General features: G+C 38.9%; 1 protein-coding gene across 1 annotated transcript; it reads left to right on the top strand.

The window, feature by feature from the left end:
* Positions 1 to 1,219: 1,219 nt before the first annotated feature.
* On the top strand, positions 1,220 to 14,372 carry hnf1ba (HNF1 homeobox Ba; the record flags this gene model as incomplete). Its single annotated transcript, XM_081370485.1, has 9 exons — positions 1,220 to 1,587; positions 3,712 to 3,911; positions 4,719 to 4,989; positions 5,076 to 5,311; positions 8,677 to 8,837; positions 9,560 to 9,686; positions 9,764 to 9,943; positions 10,037 to 10,155; positions 12,704 to 14,372. 9 exons carry the CDS (start codon positions 1,220 to 1,222, stop codon positions 12,722 to 12,724), a joined length of 1,683 nt encoding a protein of 560 aa, XP_081226611.1. The 3' UTR covers positions 12,725 to 14,372.
* Positions 14,373 to 20,567: the final 6,195 nt, after the last annotated feature.

Raw genomic sequence — 20,567 nt, 5'->3', positions numbered from 1 at the left:
TGAATAAATAAAAATTATTGCTGTCAAATCGATTAATCGCATCTGACATACAAGTTTGTTAATATGTGTGTGTGTGTGTGTGTGTGTGTGTGTGTGTGTGTATAGGCTATATATATATATATATATATATATATATATATATATACATATACATACATGCGTTTAATCGCAATTAATCAATTTGACAGCACTAATAAAAATAAATACACACATATAAATGCTCATACCATTAGTAAAAAATAAATAGCCAGAATTACATATTTAGACAAAAATCTGATTTTGCAATCATAGTATCTATCTGTTGTTTGAAATTGTCTGACTCTCTGAAAACTTCTAATTAACTCTTAAATCACAGTGATTTCTGTTTTATTTCTGTTCACTTCTGCAGACAATCCCGAAAAAAGGAGTGAAGTTTTATCAGGCGATAGAATTATCATGCATGGCTAAAGAATTTAATCACATTCTTCTGAGGAACGTATTGTTGTTTTTAGTGAAAAGTGCACATAAACCGCTTTGCTCTGTATTATATGTATGATTTAACTTTTAACTTAAACTTAATCTGTGTTCTATCTCTGCAATTTTGATGATAGCCACTTTGTCTTTATCCCTAGAGATGTTAAGAAAACCTAAATTGATTTTTTAAAATATAAATCTCCTGTTGATTGAGAACAGACTATAGTCTGATGAGCTGAGACAAAATCAAGCTAATTTTAGCTAAAGTTATTATACATATTGAAATATTGTTAGTCTAAATCACTTGGAGTTTGTTTTATCAGTGTGATCTCAGTTGACCTATAAGTTTATACAGCAACATTTAGCCTAGATTCTTCTAAACATATTTAATAATTTATTATTATTATTATTATTATTATTATTATTATTATTATGTGCTTTAACAAGAGTCGACAAAGTCCAAAGTTCTTTGGAGTTGTGCTGATAACAGCCAGTCAGTGTAAACACGCTGTACCTGCGCGTTAGTCAGTGTGGCCCAGGACAGCTCATTTGCATAAAGGCCCTCAGCAGACGCCCACTCATTACCATATTTTATATCGCCTGTCCTCTGGAAGCATCATGGCAAGTTATATCATTCAGTCCGACAGGGAAGTGGCCTAACTTTTCGGAGCAGGTGTCTTCGGAGGAACTCATTGGAGGAGTGAAGAGGGAACATTTCACATTCTGCATTTCCCTCTTTACACCTCCCTGCGTACTAAACATTTAGATGTTCGCAAAAATGGTTTCCAAGTTGACGTCTTTGCAACAGGAGCTTTTGAGCGCCTTGTTGGACTCTGGAGTTACGAAAGATGTGCTCCTGCAAGCTTTGGAAGACCTGGACCCAAGCCCGAGCGCTTTTGGAGTTAAACTGGACAGTCTTCAGATGTCGCCCTCCGGTTCCAAACTCAGTGATACGGATTCAAAGCCGGTGTTTCACACGCTGACCAATGGACACAGTAAAGGGAAGTTATCAGGGGATGATGAGGGCTCGGAGGACGGGGATGATTTCGACACACCGCCGATACTGAAAGAACTGCAGTCTCAAAACACTGAGGAGGCAGCGGAGCAGAGGGCAGAAATAGATCGGATGTTGTCGTAAGTTTTTCCACTTGTAATATAATCATAGGCTATTGCTACAAATCAAAGAGATAGAAGTGAGAAAGAGACGAGGAGCAGCTGAACTGACATTGTAATGTAATGCAGTCAAAGGCCGACTGTTACTGTAAAATTACTGTCGTTTGACAAGCAGCTACTTTTGTCGTTATATGAAAACAGTTCATTTATTCGTTCATAATAAATGTCCACATTTACTAAAAATGTGCTGACATAAAAAGTCATTCATAATGAAATCATCCCACTAAAATGGAAACGTTTAATTGTTGCCTTCTAAAATCACAGGGCGTTGATAAGGTCATGCACGCTAGGCTACCACTTTTAATTTAATTTCTGACTGAAGTTCTGAAAACTGATAAAATGTCGTAGTTTATAAATCAGTGCGATACGTTAAATCGACGGAAAATATGTGGTTATAATGTAATGACCAAACTTTTCTCAACCGCGTAACATTGGCCTGAAATCAAACGAAATTCAGTGCTTTTTCAGAACAGATTTGACTACTGACTGCAGTGTGTTTACAAATTTAAAAGCACGCGCCAGTGTTTCCTCTTTTCGCATTCTGGTTACTAATTATCTACGTGAGTTATTTCTTTAGAGATATATCAACTAAAGAAGATCTATTTATTATTAACCACCTCTGCCCTCTCGAAAGAAAATAAATACACGCGCTTTGTTGTCTGATTTCATCTCTTTTGACTTTGTCCGTAAATGTATTTTAGGCCTATTGATGGAAATTGTTGTATTGTTATTATTATTTCTATTATAGGTCACTATAATTATATTATTATTTAAAATACAATTGCAAAAAAAAAAAAATAATCAAACGCCTAAATGAATGTCCAATTGCATTTTATATTATAGGCCTTGGCTATTTTTATAATTCAGCAAATGGTATAATCAACATCGACGTCACGAAATAATGCTGAAAATCAAAACTAAAGCACGTGGAGTTGAGTTATTAATTTTATCCTATAAATCATCAACTGAAAGACACACAGTGACGAATGATTAGCGCGAAAGGAGATCTAGTTATTCATTGTCGAAAGTTATAAAGCAAGCTCGCGGACGGACATATATGTTGTCAGTCTCCAAATCAAACCGTCTGGAAAGATTTCAAGAGCAAAGGTTTAATCTGAAATTACTATGGTAAGACTAAACTTCGTTTTAATGCATCTCTGCCGCTTTTCGCTTTTTCTCTCCTTTCTTATTTATTTAGGTATATTTTTTATTTAACTTAGTAATAAACATTACACAGCTTTTAATTTACGAATAGCCTATAGGCTATATGTAATAATATATTAATATTATGTTGCATTAACAGCAAACTTACCAGCCTACAGACTCGAAAATAAGCTTTTTTGAAAATAAGATTCTGTCTATTCGTATCTTTCTAGATATTTCTCTGTGATTTTAGGCTATATAGCCTATATAGGCCTATATCACGTAAAGCTCTTCAAATTCACCAGATAAATTGAAATGCTCTCTGAATGTGAACGGTAGGCTAATGTATTTCTTTTGAAATATGAATGGAGTTCTTTTTATTGTTATTATCTTGAAGCTAATTCCATAGTGCTATATTTATTTATTAAGCCATGTCAAATTCGTTTAGTTTCTCTAATCCTATAACCAGCTTTTTTTTGTTTGAGTTTTTAGCAATTTTCGTCTCACGCAAAATGTTCTCCTTTCTAAAACACAGAACATTTTAAAACCATGTTTAATTATACTTTAGGGCCTTCTAAGTATTATTGTTTTTGAAATGGCTTTACAATGTTCTCGGTGAACAATATAGCTGTCGTGAAGTTCTTCAGTTGTCTCTAACTTGTCCTTTTGTAATTAAATCACAGTAGTTGGATTGCGTGCAATGAAGTCTTTAACCTTTGGTATTATTTACAACCTATTGAATACACTGATTAACGATTGTTTATTAGCGCTGGGAACAACTGACCGCACTTAGGCCTACAAAACAAATAACATGTTAAACAGATTAATAAATTCACTATCATAAATATAAAAGAATCGAAACCAACAGTTAAAAGGTGACTTAAACTAATGATATAAAATGAGTTTGTTGTAGTTATTGTTTTATGTTTCCGGTCTCTTCAGGGAGGACCCGTGGCGCGCGGCCCGCATGATCAAAGGATACATGCAGCAGCACAATATCCCTCAGCGCGAGGTAGTGGATGTGACAGGACTCAATCAGTCGCACCTGTCACAGCACCTGAATAAAGGCACGCCTATGAAAACGCAGAAACGCGCTGCGCTCTACACCTGGTATGTCAGGAAACAGCGGGAGATCTTGCGACGTAAGTTAATATTTGTATTTCTTGCTGCATGTGACAGTTTTCTAGAGTGCTACAGTGAGAATATAGGCCTAGTAATAATAAACTGCCTGAATCAACTGCATGAAATTAAATAGTAGCCTAAAGCACCACTTTACCACCGGAATTCATGCATGAATTATGAGGATTATGCAAAATCTATTCACTCTTTTTTTTTCATATTTAATTTTAGAGAGATACAGATGCAGTAAGGGCAGAAAGAGATTATTAATGATACACTTAAAAATGTGTTTAGGTGTTTTAGCATTAATGCCATAGAAGAACTGTTTTCGGTTCCCAAGAACCTTCCAGTCAACAGTTCTAAAAAGAACCGTTCCCGCCCCCTTAGTGTGAAGAACATTCTAAAAATCTTAAGAACCATTTTCCAATATAAAGAACCTTTTGTGGAATCTAAAGGTTCTTCATGGAACCAAATATGCCAACAAAGAACCTTTATTTTTGTAGGCCTATTATTATACAATCTTTATAAAAAATCTTTTTGTAGACTGCCTACTTATTGCATCATCATTTTGAATTTATGTTGCCATAAAAAGCGCAATGACATAAAAAGGACAGTCATATAGAATTATGCAAAGGTCAAAGGTTATCCCCCATGGTGATTCAGTGTAACATCACACCCTGAAAGCTTAAAAATGACTGCATCAAAGGGTTAAATATCCATTTCGTTTTCAAGAGATGTAACTAGGATTAAAAGCATATGCTCATTTAAACTTTATGTCCTATATGAAACTTCTGAAAGTGACATCAGAATTCCTCTCTTTTATGTTTCAGAATTCAACCAGATCTCACATGGCTGTGGCAGCAACATGTCAGACAAAGGCAATCAGGATCAGGTGCTACTTTTTTTCTCAGACTTTAGTCAGTCTGCGCAGGGTATGGTGCAGCCAGGGGATGATGCTGCCGTTGAACCTGCTTGCAAGAAGCTCAGACGCAACCGCTTCAAATGGGGGCCTGCATCCCAACAGATCCTTTACCAGGCTTACGAACGGCAGAAGAACCCCAGCAAAGAGGAGAGGGAGGCACTGGTAGAGGAGTGCAATCGGTACGGAAGAACTTGCTATGAATGTCAAAGCTACTTCCTCACTTTCATCCCAGTTATGCTAATATGTTTCTCTTGACTACATTCAGGGCTGAGTGCCTCCAGAGAGGAGTATCGCCATCCAAAGCTCATGGGCTTGGCTCCAACCTGGTTACAGAGGTGCGAGTCTACAACTGGTTTGCCAACAGGAGGAAGGAAGAGGCTTTTAGACAAAAATTGGCCATGGATGCCTACAGTGGACCAACGCACAGTCTGAACTCCCTCCTTTCACATAGTTCCCCACATCACCCTCAAGCCAGCAGTTCCCCACCAGGAAAGATGCAAGGTATTGACACATTCACAATCTCTTGTCTATTATTTGATATTGCTGTTAGCCTGTGAATGTGGCTTAGGGTCGGAAAATACATTTATTGATCATTGTCTCCTCTGCGGTATGGTGTGGCAACGAAGTTGAAGAAGAGATGAGGTAGTTGATGAGATCAGGGGGAAAGAAAGAGAGCAGGGCAGTGATCAATGAGTGTGACAGAGTGAGCTGAGCAAATGGCATTGTTATTCCCAGCTTTGAAACACATACCAAGAACAATCTGCATTGTACCTGCAATCTCAGCTCTACTGAAGTCAGCAGGCAAGAGTGAGGCACAAAGAGCAGCCACCCTTGGACAGGACACAGGGTCAACCCTGGGTCATGCGGCTCAACTCACTCTCGAGTCCTAGTTATACCTGTAGGGTCACTGCGGTTTACTGGAGGCCCACTCTTCTGTTATCTAATGAATTGTATTCCCAGAAGGATTTATTGACTTAGTTTGATATGGCAAGACTTCGGCAGTAAAAGCAATACACTCTTTGACTCAACCAGCTTATTACCTATTGTTGCTCTTTCATGTTTGAGCGCCAAAGAGCCAGAGTGCTTTCGCAGTGGGTGTTTTGCTTGTTTCTACGCATGTGGCACAGCAATGAGTGGCTTGTCTGTTTGCGTGTGGTGTTTCCCTCTGCACACCTGACCAGTCAGTGACCTCAGGTTGTGTTAATTTGGATGAGAAGGGGGAGGAACGGGATGGTATCGGCCTTCTCTTCCGTGCTTTTAGTCGAGGGTCTTACAAGGTGTCCCGCCAGATCCCTGCCAGCAGAATCAGCTGTTTTTTGGTGTCAGAAGCAGGCCTGACAAGAATGGCACAGCAGGACCCCTCATCACGTTGCCAGGGCACAGCCTGTATTATGCATGCTTAATTGACAATTAAAATCCTCAGCTACTACATCTCCCAGGCCTTTGATAAGGGAGTCCCTTCTTCCCTGCTCTCTTTACCCTGTCTCAGCAGGGAACCCTTTTGTTTATGGTATATTAGAAGACTGTAGTGACTGTAACCGAGGTTCATTTATCTCTGCTGGGCCAAGGGGAGGGACAACTCGGATCCCCTCTCACCTTTATGGGCTGGGGTATAGAAGCAGTAGCTGGGCTCTGAGCAGAACAGCAGGAGCTGTCCACTGGGCTTTGGCTCTTTTCGGGCCAGACAGGACTGATGAGCCCCTTCTGCTCGAGGTATGGAGGGTACTGGGTGATTCCCGGTCTCAGCCCCCCTCTCGGAAACTACGCAAACCCAGGTTTTGAAAAGAGGTCGTTACCAGGTCAGATCGGAGTGAGACTCTACTTTTTTTTATTGATTCAGGTTTGGCCTGTTGATAACAGACAGGCCATTTTGCCGCTGCTGGAAGGTCAACTGATATGTGTTTTTGGGGCCTGACTGTGATCTTCCCTATGTTTGTGTTGTGGTGCCGTTGGGAAAGCAAACCGCTTCCAGAATGCTCTTTGATAACATTTAGGTAGAAAATGTTGGAGTGGTTGTCTAAAGCACTAAAACAGTATCTATTAATCTAAATCTTGAAATCTATTAGTAAAGAAACTTGTATTTGAGACCGTCACCTCATGACCAAGGAAACTAGAAAATGTACCCTTTAAGTAATGATTTTTAATTTACCCTCGATATATAATAGCAAAGGAGAAGCAGAGAACAGGAGAGTTCAACTATCCTTGCTTAGTCTATTGGGGGCCACAGAAAGGCTGAAAGGCTGAGTACGTCCTGCTAAGACCCAGGAGGCCTCTCATATGCGGCAGTGCTATAATGAGCACTGCCTGGGGATGAAGAGCAATGCTTTGATATTACATGCATCCCAGGGAGAAGTGAACCCTTTAAAATCTGCTGCAGTCTAATGCTACCACTCCCCTTTAGGATTTCCCACCGCCCTCTGCCTCTAACCAAAGTTTGCGGTAGCAGTTTTCGTATTGGTCAAGCTATACTAAAAGGCGACTACAATGTGAATTGTTAAAGTTGAAAACGTAAGTAAGTAGTGACAGAATAAAATCTTGTCCAGGGAGATTGATAAGCCAATATTTAGCTATTTTGAGAATATTGTATCAGCCAATAACCTTATACACTGTCTAGATATAGCTACCAGCAATGGTTGCTGAAAGTGTCTGTTGCTTTTCTGAATAGCGTAATTAAGACTTGGTTTATGATACCATTCCATGTAACTTTTATGTTGTGGTCTCAGAGGTTGTATTTCGGTTCCTGGTTCCCTCAGAAACCGAGCCCTCCTGCTGGTCAGCATGGCCCAGACAGCGCAGACCTGAATGATTGAGCGTGAGAGGAGATCCCTGCAGTCCGAGTGAATGCCTGACGGAGTCAGACAATAGCCTGTTCTCTCTCTGACACTTTTAGTGGGTGCGCGGTAGTAAAGTAAAGACTGTTTATGGTTGCTGGCCCATTGTGTGCTGAGCAGGTTGTAGGTCCAATGGAGTGCTTTATTGTCCTGCACTGGTGTTTACAAGACACTGTAGAGAGCTAGCAATGCTGTAAGTGTGCAGAGGGGGGCAAAGTTGTGTCTGCAGAGTTTCCCTGCACAATGAAACACAAAAAAGGATCAATCGATTTGTTCTAAGACCTCTCTGTCATATTTTTGCTGTTCTGCTAGTCTTTTTGTTTGGTGCGTCACTCTGGGAGCACTCTGGGAAAGAGGTTATCAAAAACAAAGCCTTATTTCATTCGGCTGTGTCGTCATCTTGCTTGGCTAGCCAAACCTGGTATTTGAATGTAGGAGTAAAGACTTTTGGACTGAAAAATGTGTATGACATTAGCATTAATTGAGTAATGTTTACCTTGTTCATATCTGTGGAGCTTGGGGTTGGCAAACACCCATTCGATAGGAGACAGGCTGAATTCCTGTGGCCCTGAATGTTTAAGAGTACCCACAAAAGATAAATGGTCTAAACAGAGAATTAAGCTTCAGTAGAGCATTATTATCTCATAAAGCTTTGTTTCACGTAGATTTCACGTAGACCTCTCTGCAGAGTTTAGCCTGCCTGGAAGTTTCTAGTAATCCTGAAGACCTTGAATAACAGGTTTAGGTGTTTAATTCAAGCTGGAGCCAACCTCTTCCAGAAAGTGGCCCTCCAGGAAAAGGATTGGATACTCCTGACAAAGATTATGAAGTTCTGAAGGTCAGTGCAGCATAGTTTTCAGAGTTGCAGACAACCCACATGTGCACATTCAGATGACCTTGACCGTTCAGGCACCAGGTGCGGAGGGCACTGTTTGTTTACTCTGCCCTAACTAATAGATACAAACTGGGCCAAATTTGCAAAGCATTTAGGAGACTAAATCTGATCATTTTCTCTCTTGCTTTCTTCCTTAATAGGTGTCCGGTACAGCCAACAAGGTCCCGGTGAAGTCAGTTCCTCCTCGACGATCAATCACCATAGCAGTAATGCCATGGTAACCAGCCAGTCAGTATTACAGCAGGTCTCTCCGGGTTCACTGGACCCCAGTCACAGTCTCCTGTCACCTGACGCCAAGATGGTGAGCACTTCTGAGCCCAGATAAGATAACGCATGCCTGCTCTTGACACAGAAACACAAATTAGGGCCTAATAGATACCTACCTTCACCCAGTAAGTGGGATTACAAATGCTGCATTGTACTTCCCAGTGCTAAACCTAGAGGCAGACGGCAGGCCTTGGCCCATAGTGCACTGCAGGGCCGATCTTAGCAAATGTTAGCCAGTGGAAGTGAGAAAGGGGCATGGCCGTGGCTGTGCCAACAAACCTGACAAAGAAACATTCTATTTGTATTGATTAAATGCCCCGCAGAGGAGGAGAAGGGTGCAGTTGTGCTTGTTCTCTGTCGGTTGAGTGACACCGGCGCTCAATGGAGTCGGTTATCTGAATACTAATGTTTGAGTTGGGCGAGATTTTTCATGTAGCTTTTTGTTTCAGGACAATTTTCTATGCATTAATTTTTCTAGCAAGGCTGTGGTGTTATGTTATAGGTCAAATTCATCATGGTTTAGGGTGGGTTTCTGTCAACGGCAGGGTAGGAGGAAGGGAGTATGACAGCAGCTTATCTGAGTAGTCAGACGGTTGTCTGAGCATGGCCAACTCTTAACTCGGCTTATTCAAATAAACCTCTGTGTCTCTGTCAGGGCTCCGACACCTTCTTAAGATAAGAGTACAGTTGAAACAGTTCTGACAGAAGCATTCATTCTAGTCAGTCCATTGAACTATTGCTGCATTTTTTTCACAGATCTCTGTATCAGGCGGAGGTCTTCCTCCAGTCAGCACCCTGACCAACATCCATGCATCTCACCATGTGCACCAACAGACCCCCAACCTCATAATGCCCCTCTCTGGAGTCATGGCCATCGCACAAAGTGAGTGACCATCCTTGCTTTCCTTTTCAGATTCTTGATACGTTCTCCACTTGACGCCTCATTGTTCTCGCATCCAGGTTTGAATACGTCGCAGGCACAGACGATACCTGTCATCAACAGCGTTTCAGGCAGTCTGGCAGCGCTGCAGCCGGTGCAGTTCTCGCAACAGCTAAACGTCCAACACCAGCAGCTTATGCAACAGTCAACTGGCCACATGAGCCAACAGCCCTTCATGGCCTCCGTCTCACACTCACACAGTCAGTCCACGTCCCCTGTCCAGTATCTACTGATCTAGTCAAATTCTTTCAAATAACTGTTGATGTGAATTTCTGTTTGTGTTATCTTTACAGTGTACTCACACAAGCAGGAGCCACCCCACTATTCTCACTCGTCTCGGTTTCCCCCCGCCATGGTGGTGACAGACGCCAACAGCCTCAGTACACTGAGTTCAATGTCCTCCAGCAAACAGGTCAGTCATCCACAACATTTACCAACTCAGATCTGTTAGGCTATGTTCAAACTGCAGGCAAATGTGGCCCAAATCCGCTCACGGTTTGCTCACATGTGACTCAGATCTACTTTTCTCATGACAGTGTGAACAGTACAAACCACATGGAATCTGATCTTTTCAATTCTGATTTGTGCCACTTTCATATGTGGGACTAAATCTGATACAGGGCATGTTTAGCAATGCGACCACAGTCATATCGGAATTCACGCAGAGCAACATTCGTCACAATTCTAAAAAAGGTAGTCAGTGAAGGACAGAGATGTATCAGAACTCATAAGTATTACAGTGACAGCTCTATATACAAGCAAAACATGAGGGCTCATATTATAAATGTTTAAAAACTCTGCTCTCTCTTCCACGGCAGATCACACAATAAGTAAACGCATAGTCACTTACTTTAATGTCCTCTGTGTTTATTTCCTTATGCCAGTGTGTTGCTTTATCGTTCTTTTGCACATGCGGGTCAGTTCAGGGCCATGATCTGTTCACACTGGAATCTAATATTGGCCACATTTAAAACAACAATGTGAACAGCTATACAAAAAAATCGTATCTGAGCAATAAATCTGAATTGAGCACTAAGGCTCGCTGTGTGAATGTGGCCTTCGAGCTGTTCTAACAGAGCTGATTGGTTTCTTTGTGGGTGGTTAAGTCTATCTGCATGTCCGTCATACTTCTGCAAGCTTCTTATGGGTAAATAAAGCCATGTGGGATGGAATTTTTTCCTGGAATCACTTTTAGCTTCATTAAAGCTACAAAGATGCTTATGACAGGATCCACAAACCTTTTTAAGCCAGCTACTATTCATATTGCAATCGCGTGACTTTTTTAGCTCATCTGCTATATTTATGACAATCAGTTCGGCAAACTAATGGCGGCAAAGAGAAAAAAAAAAAAAAAAGATACCAAGAAAGCGTTTATCATTGAATTTTTTTCATACCAGATTCCAAAAAACATTTTACATATCTGTACAATATTACATTACATATATTAGCACAGACCCTACCAAACATTCACAGATTTTTTTAATATTTAATCCACAATCCGTCCCAATATACTGGCATGAGTATATTGATTGTACAGTAAAGTCTCATGTATGTTTGATGTAGCTCAGAATATTGCTTTTAAGCACCATTTATCAACATTTAATCACTAACATTTCTTAAACTAATCAGCATAAGATTTCTGGATTGGACTGATGTTGAGTTTTTCAGTTAGATAAAGGCCAATGTGGTTTTAATCAGGCAGAGAATCTGCACACAAACCCAACCTGCTTCAGTGTCTTTGTTTAGCTGGGTTTGTTGCACATCTCGATCAGTGAAGCGAACCAACATGGATACTCCTCAGAATTCCTATTTCCTTTTGAACAGCTTGACCAATCAGTCACCCGTGATCCAAGCCTGAGCACGACTTGATTGATGAAACCGCCTTTCGCTTTCTTTGTCACACTTTTTCTCATTCTTTCTTTCTTTCTTTCTTTCTTTCTTTCTTTCTTTCTTTCTTTCTTTCTTTCTTTCTTTCTTTCTTTCTTTCTTTCTTTTTCTTTCTTTCAGTAAAATTATTTAGAGTATATATATATATATATATATATATATATATATATTAGTTTTGTTTTACAGTTTTTTCTATCTTCCTTTCTTTTCTCGCTCTCAATGCAATCATTCCTGAGTCCAGTTTAGCAGTGAGTTCAGGAAATGATCCTCACTGTTAATCAAAGCCCTCGCGCTCCTTCGGCTCCGCTGCCGTGGATGGGAGTGTATGAAGTAATTACGTCTTTTCCCCTGCACTCTGTGACCGCTCTAGCCTGAAATGCGGTCTGCAGTCGCCGCTTTTACATGCCCAATTTCCCACGCTGCCACATCATCACTAGCAGCACAAACCCTGGTGGCTTGAACTTCCTGCCAGCATTTGCTTCACTTATCAAGATCTCGTCTCTAATTCTGAGTAATATGCAAATGGTCCTCAATATTTCACTTGTGTGAGATTATTGGAAATGTCAGTTGAAAGCATTTAGATATCCCAGGTATGCGGTTCCTCAACCCCCCCCCCCAGTACTGAGAGAGCAATTTCAAGCTCTTATCAGCCTGCTGTATTTGGACTGGGTGGTGCAGTGGGCACTTTGGGGGACATTACAAACCATGCTCTGTCTTTATAACCCTCCTGTTTGCCGAGCTATCCCACTCAGCCCAACAACAAAACCTCACCTCCATTTGTAGACCTGCATCTAATGAGTGTAGTCTGAGCAGCTGGCCGGCACCTTTATCAGGTGCGTCTGTTTGTCGGCCAGCGGGTCACGACAGGGTCACCTGCCTCTCCTTCTCCAAAGAAAGAGTAAAAACACCCAAACAATACGAAAATGTCGGTTACAATGGAAAAGAGCGCACAGGGATGAGGTATATATTTGGTCAGGTGTGGCTGATAAGGAAATTCCACTCTCGCAGGATTTGTTCACATTTCATACGGAATGCTTATGTGACCATTTCTTCTTTCTCTCTTTATTTTGCAGTGTCCGCTGCAGGCCTGGTGAGCGTGTACACCTGACTTCCTCGATGCCTAGCAACAGGAGCACGTCGTCCTGACCTCCATTCCCCCTCATCGTGCCCGTATCTGTGGCGACCCATAATAAGTGCTCGCGGCGCGTTGGATGATGAGTTTGTTAATAAACCAGTGGCTGCAGTGGAGGGCAAGACCCACAAGGCCGAACACTGTTGGGTTGTTCAAGAAGCCTGGCTCAGACGATCAACAAGGGTACAAACTTTAGTGACAGTATTTTCCTTCTCAGTGATGGACGAACCATTTTAATGAACATGGGTGATCCTGAAGAACAAACAAATAGGAAAAACATGGTCAGGCAAAGCTACAGATACAAAACTGCACCAGAAAGGAACGAAAAGACACCTGATTTCCAGCCAGTTTCTTGGAATAAGAGCACAGTGTGTTTCTAGATGTGCTCAGTGAACTGTGTGGAAACAATGACAATCAGCCAATGTTAGAAGCATCTGTAAGGTTTTATGTAACGTATAACTGTGATGCAAAAACGTCTTCCATGAGATCTGAATGCTTAGACAATGTTCTGTACAGTTGGATGTAAATACAAGCAATTATTATATCACTATTATTTCATTATTATGAAGGATGTAAATATTTGATAATCCATGTGGTGTGCTTTTGTCTGTCTAAACATGTAAACTGTGATTTAGGATGTGACAATCTAAGGAACAGGTGTGACGTATTGGAATATGCAATGTGACGGAGTGCGCAGTTTCCAAAGGTCTTTTTCGACAACAATCTTAAAAGTGAGATAAATGTTAAAGCACATTCAACAAAACCTGAACCTATCGACCTACCTTTAAGCCTGGTTTTTAAAATAGACACTACTGTCAATGTTGACTATTTGCGTTGGTGTCGTCAGATAGATAAGACTCATCTTTCTGTGCCAGCGTTCAGATGGAGGAACTCAATGTAACAGATTCACATCCAAGGAATACCGGATTAATTTTCCGGTCGATCAGAGAGACAGATAACTCTATCCGCATAGCCGGTCACCATTTTTGTGATATCGAAGGGAACGGCCGTGAATCATGACGACGTGCCTTTCTAATCTAAATATTGACCAAAAATCAAACTGTCATTGTCATGGTGGAGAGATATGTGAAAAAGAGCGTCCTGTTGAATTGGTCTCTTATTGGACAGTGTAATTGTTATCAGTAGGAATTTCATGAAAGTTGGGAAATTGAGCCCGTTCGCCATTTCAAACAGTATTATTTGCTCACACACAACTCTGAACTACCAGGAAGCATTGTGAAATAGTTTTTATTGTGGCTCTTTACCTTGTTTTTATTTTTTTACTGGCATGCAAGTCCATGAATTGAAAACTGACATTGTCATTTTGGTAAACTGAAGAAACTAGTCCCTTTTTAGTCCCGTCTGAGAGTTTGGATACTTGTCAAAAGGTCACTTCAATGTTTTTTTTTAATGTTGTTGACTATGTTCCCACTGCCAGTTGACCTGAGGTTACAGTACTGGTTTATTCTCCTGTTTATGCTGGATTTATACAAAATGTGATTCTTTCCACATTGTATTATTTTTGTATAAAATGAAATCAATCTTTTAAAATCACTATTTATGCTTTACAAAAAAAAGTTTCAAGTAAAGTTTTTTTGCTCAAGATTGATAACAGTGGTTTGTCTCTGATTTGAAATGTGAAATTAGATAAAATTCTGTATTTCTTATACATTTCCTCATACTGAATATTATAGTCTAGTATTTGCCAACAGTATTATGAATTTTACTATTCCTTGCTTAGTTTTTCTTTTGAACACAATGATTTTTATGACATGGGTGTTAGGAATGTGTTTCCGTTCAGCAAGGGCCCATTACCAACCTACGCCTCCTTCCTGCGACAAGCACTGTCTGTCTTGTTAAATCCCGTATACTTGATAGGACACATGACTTCTTATGGTGTTCTTAAATCTTTTTAGTTTGCACAATATTTGGACAATTCAAGTCCAGGTGCTTCTCATTAATTTCAAATATGTTGTGTTTTGTATGTTGTTCAGCAGCGTGAGAGAGGATGGGGTGCATGTTAGGAAGAAAACCTCCCTGTTGCTCTTTGTTTTCCTCCTACAGGTCTGAAACAACAATTTTTTAAATTCCCCACATGGCTATTACTAAACTTGGAGAATGAGCGCACATTGTTGATGGAAACGAAACTCGTACCAATGCCACACAGAGCGCATGTTGTTGCTGGAAGAGTATGCTGGGAAAACATGATGGCTCCATGAAGACAATACACTGTAGGCTAGGCGGTTGTAATTAGGCGGTTGACTTACGCACAACATTTATTTATTTTACATGGGTCTCTTTTAATAAAACAAGCGTTTCGGTTTTAGTGATAGTCTTATATTTTTATCTAATTCTTGTTCACAATCATGCATACATTTTGTCTGTGTATGTAGAGATTATATTTCTTTATTTACTGTTGTGACAGTGACACTCCAGGATGAATAAAAAAAAAGTGTTTATGGGAATATGTACATTTCAGGCAGGTCTTCATGGGTCTTTTTCATAACCATGTTTTTTTTGGTCTTCTAACAAATGACATTTTTATTACCCTTTGGTGAAAAAGATTGGATATTTCAAATATGTTTTGAATATGACCGACAATTTGGAAATGAAAAAATCTTTTGACTTGTTAAACCTAATTCCATAGCCAGCATTTTGCATTTCCTAAATACACCGAATTAAATCATATTTTCACACTTTTGAAGGGTTATAGCATGACTGGAAATGATGGCTAATAAAAATAAGTGATATTTACAGATGTGTCTTTGTTTTCTTCAGACATCACATCTTTTCAATGACACTTAAAAAAAAAACTGGTTACACTACACTTTATTTTAATGTGTCAATATTACAGTGTAATTATACATTTTAGTACTGAGTAATAATGATTAACTACATGTACTTACTATAGGGTTAGGATTAGGATGAGGGTTTGGTTTAGGGTTAATTGCATGTAATTATGCATAGTTTATAGTTATTACTACAGTAATTACATGTACAGTATGTAACAATGGCACTGTAAAATAAAGTGTTACCAAAAAACTTTATTAGGGGCAAAATTGTTGGAAATTACATCATAGATATTTTTGGGTAAAACAATTAAATCTATGCATATAAAATACCGTTCAAAAAATTTGGGGTCGGTAAAATTTGTTAAAGTCTATCAAAGAAGTTTTTTTACTCACCCAGACTGCATTTATGTGATCAAAAATACAAAAAAAACAGAAATATTATGAAATATTATTACAATTTAATATATCTTTTTTCTATTGTAATATATTTTAAAATGTAAGTTTTTCCCCGTGAAGCAAAGCTGAATTTTCAGCATCATTACTCCAATCTTCAGTGTCACATGATCCTTCAGAAATCAATCTAATGCTGATGTGCTGCTCAAGAAACATTTTCTATTAGTATCAGTTTTGAACGACATTTGAGCATTTAGCAAAAATAAAACTTGCTTGAAGTTGAAGAGACACCTAAAAGCACATTTCGAGCAATTCTCTAGGTTGCTGACGTGCTGATAGCAGCTCATACAATGTTAAACTTCAAAACTTGTTTTGTTTTTCAGTTGAATGTGCCTTAAAGTCACTCATAGAGTTATGAAAGAGGGCATCCTGCTGGGTATACACTTGTAACCCAATGATGTCGCCCTGTTTGGTTATCAATGAGGCCTTTGATTTTGCTCCCAGGGAGCCACTAAAGATCTTACTGCTGCTCTCTTTTACTGCGCTGCCCTGAAAAGAGGAGAGGAGCAGCGAGAGAGAGAGAGAGAGAGAGAGAGAGAGAGAGAGAGAAATGCTTATTAGCATTCTGAGGAGGTGCTGAGTTAACAAAGCAGTCAACAACAATAATTATAACCATTGTATTAGTTCAATTTAAGGCCAGCGCTGTAAAAGCCAGCCTGTAATTCTTGTATTTTAACAAGGCGAATGGAAAAAATACAATAAAGTGCTATTGGTGAAATGACTTCAGATTAATGATGTTGAATGTGGTGAATTTTGTGGTAGTGAAACAATTACAGACTTTATATTACCAATATTTTGCTGTTAATCTGATGGTTTGTCAATATGCAGGGGAGAGTGGGGTAAACTGTGCCACTTTTTGTCTCAGGGAAGAGAAAATGAGATGTATAGACTACATTTAAATACAAATTTCAAATATAAATTTTAACTGCTATGTAGGAAGGAAGTTTTTTATCATATATCACTCAGGTGCATCTTTCAATCACAGGCAGTTGTGTTTCATTTTCAGTTCAAACATATAGCAATAAGCATTTGGTACCCCTCATGCTAGGGGAGGACTGGATCTTCGTTTCCGAACAAGACTCAGAGGTCAACACAAGAGCAAGATGGACACACAGAGAACAGAGAGACGGGACAAAGGGACAGAAAATGGAAGTTACAAACTGAATGTAGCTGTGTATTTAGTGGTCAGAAGAGAATGGGCACTACATCAACTCCAGCTGGGCCCCAAAGGGTTTTAATGGGCAGGAGAACCCAGCAGGGGTCAGAGGTCAGGAGGCCAATCTCTGCCAGGGCTAATTGGTAACATTGTGTCAAACTGAGATCAGAATTAGCCTTTGAAGTTCTGAATCTGAACAGTGTATAATACGCTTTGAAATACAGTTATATTTTATTACATGTTAACATAATTTGTATATAATATAAGGTAATAAAACATAATATAGGCCTGTGATACTGTATATATATATATATATATATATATATATATATATATATATATATATATATATGAGATAGATGGATTATATAATTTCCCATACTTTTGATTATTTAAATAAATCATTATTTTTTGCATTCATTGTTATTCATAATATCCAGTCTTCAAAAAAAAAAAAAAAAAAAAGAAAGAAAAAGGAAACAACAAACTAGAAATTCACAAAGTTCATAAATTCTGTGAATTCAAACAGTTCATAAATATCCAAACCATACAGTCAGTTAAATAAATCATAAACAGCGTAATGGCTCGACAGGTTGACAGGAGCTGGAAGACTTGAAGCAAAGATGGCAGAGAGGAATAAAAATGTCATTATTAATCACATCATTGTTCTGCATCTATTGAGGGGAAGCACACTGCATGCAACATACAATGATAGTGAAATCCTCACAGATGAGAAACTGTACGTAAACAGACATTTTCACGACCCCACACACTCCGTGGAGGAATTCCTCATCCCTGCCTGTGTGATCCTTTGGTAGTTTATTGATCAGTTCTAAACTCAAGACCCACATAGAGGATTTTGGAATGAGAATAGATCCATTCGAGCCATTTGTGTCTAAATGGGAGTGAATAACTTCAGCCTTTCAGCTCAGAGACGAATCATACGGTAAAAGGGAGTCCTGTCAGAGAGCAGTGTCCACGCTGATGCCTGATTTATGGTGATTGGTGGGATGCTCTGAGTCAGTTGTGGGTTAATGTTCACCTGGGTCACAGGGACACCGCTGGAACCTGCCTGTATTCACATCAGGCTCTCTGATGAGGCTGGCCTCAAGCTAAACCCACTACTCTCAGTGGGGAAACAGCGTCCTTCAGAGCTCCTCAATGGACCCTAATGGTAATGTAAGGTGGCTATTCAGAGAGCTGAATGGGCTTGGGTAGAAGAGAAATATCAATCTTGTCCAATGTATTAACACAGCCAAACTCAATAGCCCCCCCACCCCCCTTTTCCATGGTACCATTATTCAAAATAAAAATAAATGAATAAAAAGTACTGTAACTATACTGTTTCCCCCCTCATTCAGTGTTTAACTGTACTAATAACTAATAATCAAGTAAATATGACATTAGTTATTGGCAATTCATTTGAATTTAAGTTTATTTTATAGCCAGTGTATTTTCACAAAAAGTCTTGGCATAACCCTGTAGTTTCATCTAATTAAAAATAATGAATAACGTGGACAATGGACACAAATAATGTGAGGGCAATATCAGGGGACAGTGTCCCAGGACTTTTTTTAAAAGAATTTGAGGCACAAACAATGATTTAATTTCCTGTCCAAAATAAAAAATAAAAATACAAAAATAAACTAAATTAAAAATCATGTTTATTTATGCAAAACATGCATTTGTCAAATAACTTCATTTAGTACAAAACTAGACACTGCTAGCAACAGATTAATTTAGGCCAAATATATGATTGTATGTTTAAATATATTTAATTATTTTTTAATTCTATAAACATTGTCTGTTTAATGTTTTCAAGTTTATTGCTAGAAAATACCAAGATCACTCCAGGGTTAGTTTACTAAAACCATAAACAACACATAACTTTGCATTAATTGAAATTAAAACATATCAGATAAAATATATAAAAAACGTATAAAGTAAAACAAAAAAAAATACATTTTAAAAAACAACTAATAAAAGCTAGTAAAAAACTATATAAACATAACTAAATAATTACTAAATAACGAAATAAACAACTAAATAAAAATAAACATATATAAAATAAAATAAAATACATAAAAAACTAAAACTATTTTATTTCAGCTATAGTTGCCAGGACAACATATGATGTACTAAAAAAAAAAAAAAAAAAAAAAAAACATTTAAAAAAACAACTAATAAAAGCTTGCAAAAAAAACTAGACACGATTACTTAAACTAAAATTAAAATGGAAAATATAAAATTAAAACAATTTCGAAATATTAATAAAAAATAATAATATAACACTGGACTGGACCACACAAATCTGAATTTTAAATTGTATTTAGTCACGTTCAAAATGTTGATATCCGGGCTGCAAGAGCAAATCTCAAATAAAAATAAACTCTGAAAATGAAATAGAAAATAAAAATAAAAAATATATATATAAATATAGCTGCGAGCAGCGATTACGGGCCCAAGCCGGTGGCACCGCAACCCCGATGCCTTTAGTTACCTAAAGGCACCGGGGTGGCGGTGCCGCCGGCTTTGGCCCTTCATCGCTGCTCGCAGCTATATTTATATATATATATATATATATATATATATATATATAATCTTGAATGTATTTTTTATCATGTTGAAAAAGTTTGGTGTGAATAAAATAAACCACTTAGGAGGAGTAACTAAAAACTCAGAGTCTGACATATCCAAAAAATCCACATTCAAACCAAAATATCTGACTTCCTGTTGCTCGGAGCTAATGACTGTAAATTAGAAAGTTGTCCGGCTCGATGAGACCAATATGCGTACTGATTTTTGTAACTGTGGGTAAAAGTAACCCCCCCCACTTTTGATAAAAGCATTTTGAAAGTGACACACTTCCTGCTACCAGTTGGTGGCGCTATAACTTTGACTCACAATAGTTACATCCATCTGACCGGCCTCTTACCATGAACACACTGCTGAAGTTTCATCAAGATCAGTTAATGTATGCAGAAGTTATAACACTTCGTGTTTCTCTTTTCTCGCCATAAATTTGTTTCCTCGCCACGGCCAAACCGTTCGAGATATCAAAAATCCGTCCGCAATTTAGCATCCTCAATGTCTTGACTTCATGCACACCGAGTTTGGTGGCGATTGGATGAATTCTCTAGGAGGAGTAGTTCACATTCCACAGCAAGCGTTTTCCAAACAACCCATAATAGCTGACTTCCTGTTGGGCGGAGCTAATAACTTAGACTGCGGAAGTTGTTCGGCCCGATGAGATCTATATGTGTACCGAGTTTCATATTAATTCATGCAAGTGTGTTTGACATATGGACCAAGTTTTCAGACCGTGTTCAAGGGGGCGCTGTTGAGCCCCCTGCCACGCCCGGGTACCAGCTTCAGCCCGGCACTGATGGCCGTGGGTTCTGACC

This window comes from Scardinius erythrophthalmus (assembly GCF_964197995.2).
Source record: "Scardinius erythrophthalmus genome assembly, chromosome: 7".
Taxonomy (NCBI): domain Eukaryota; kingdom Metazoa; phylum Chordata; class Actinopteri; order Cypriniformes; family Leuciscidae; genus Scardinius; species Scardinius erythrophthalmus.
This window is presented reverse-complemented; position numbering and strand designations above follow the sequence as displayed.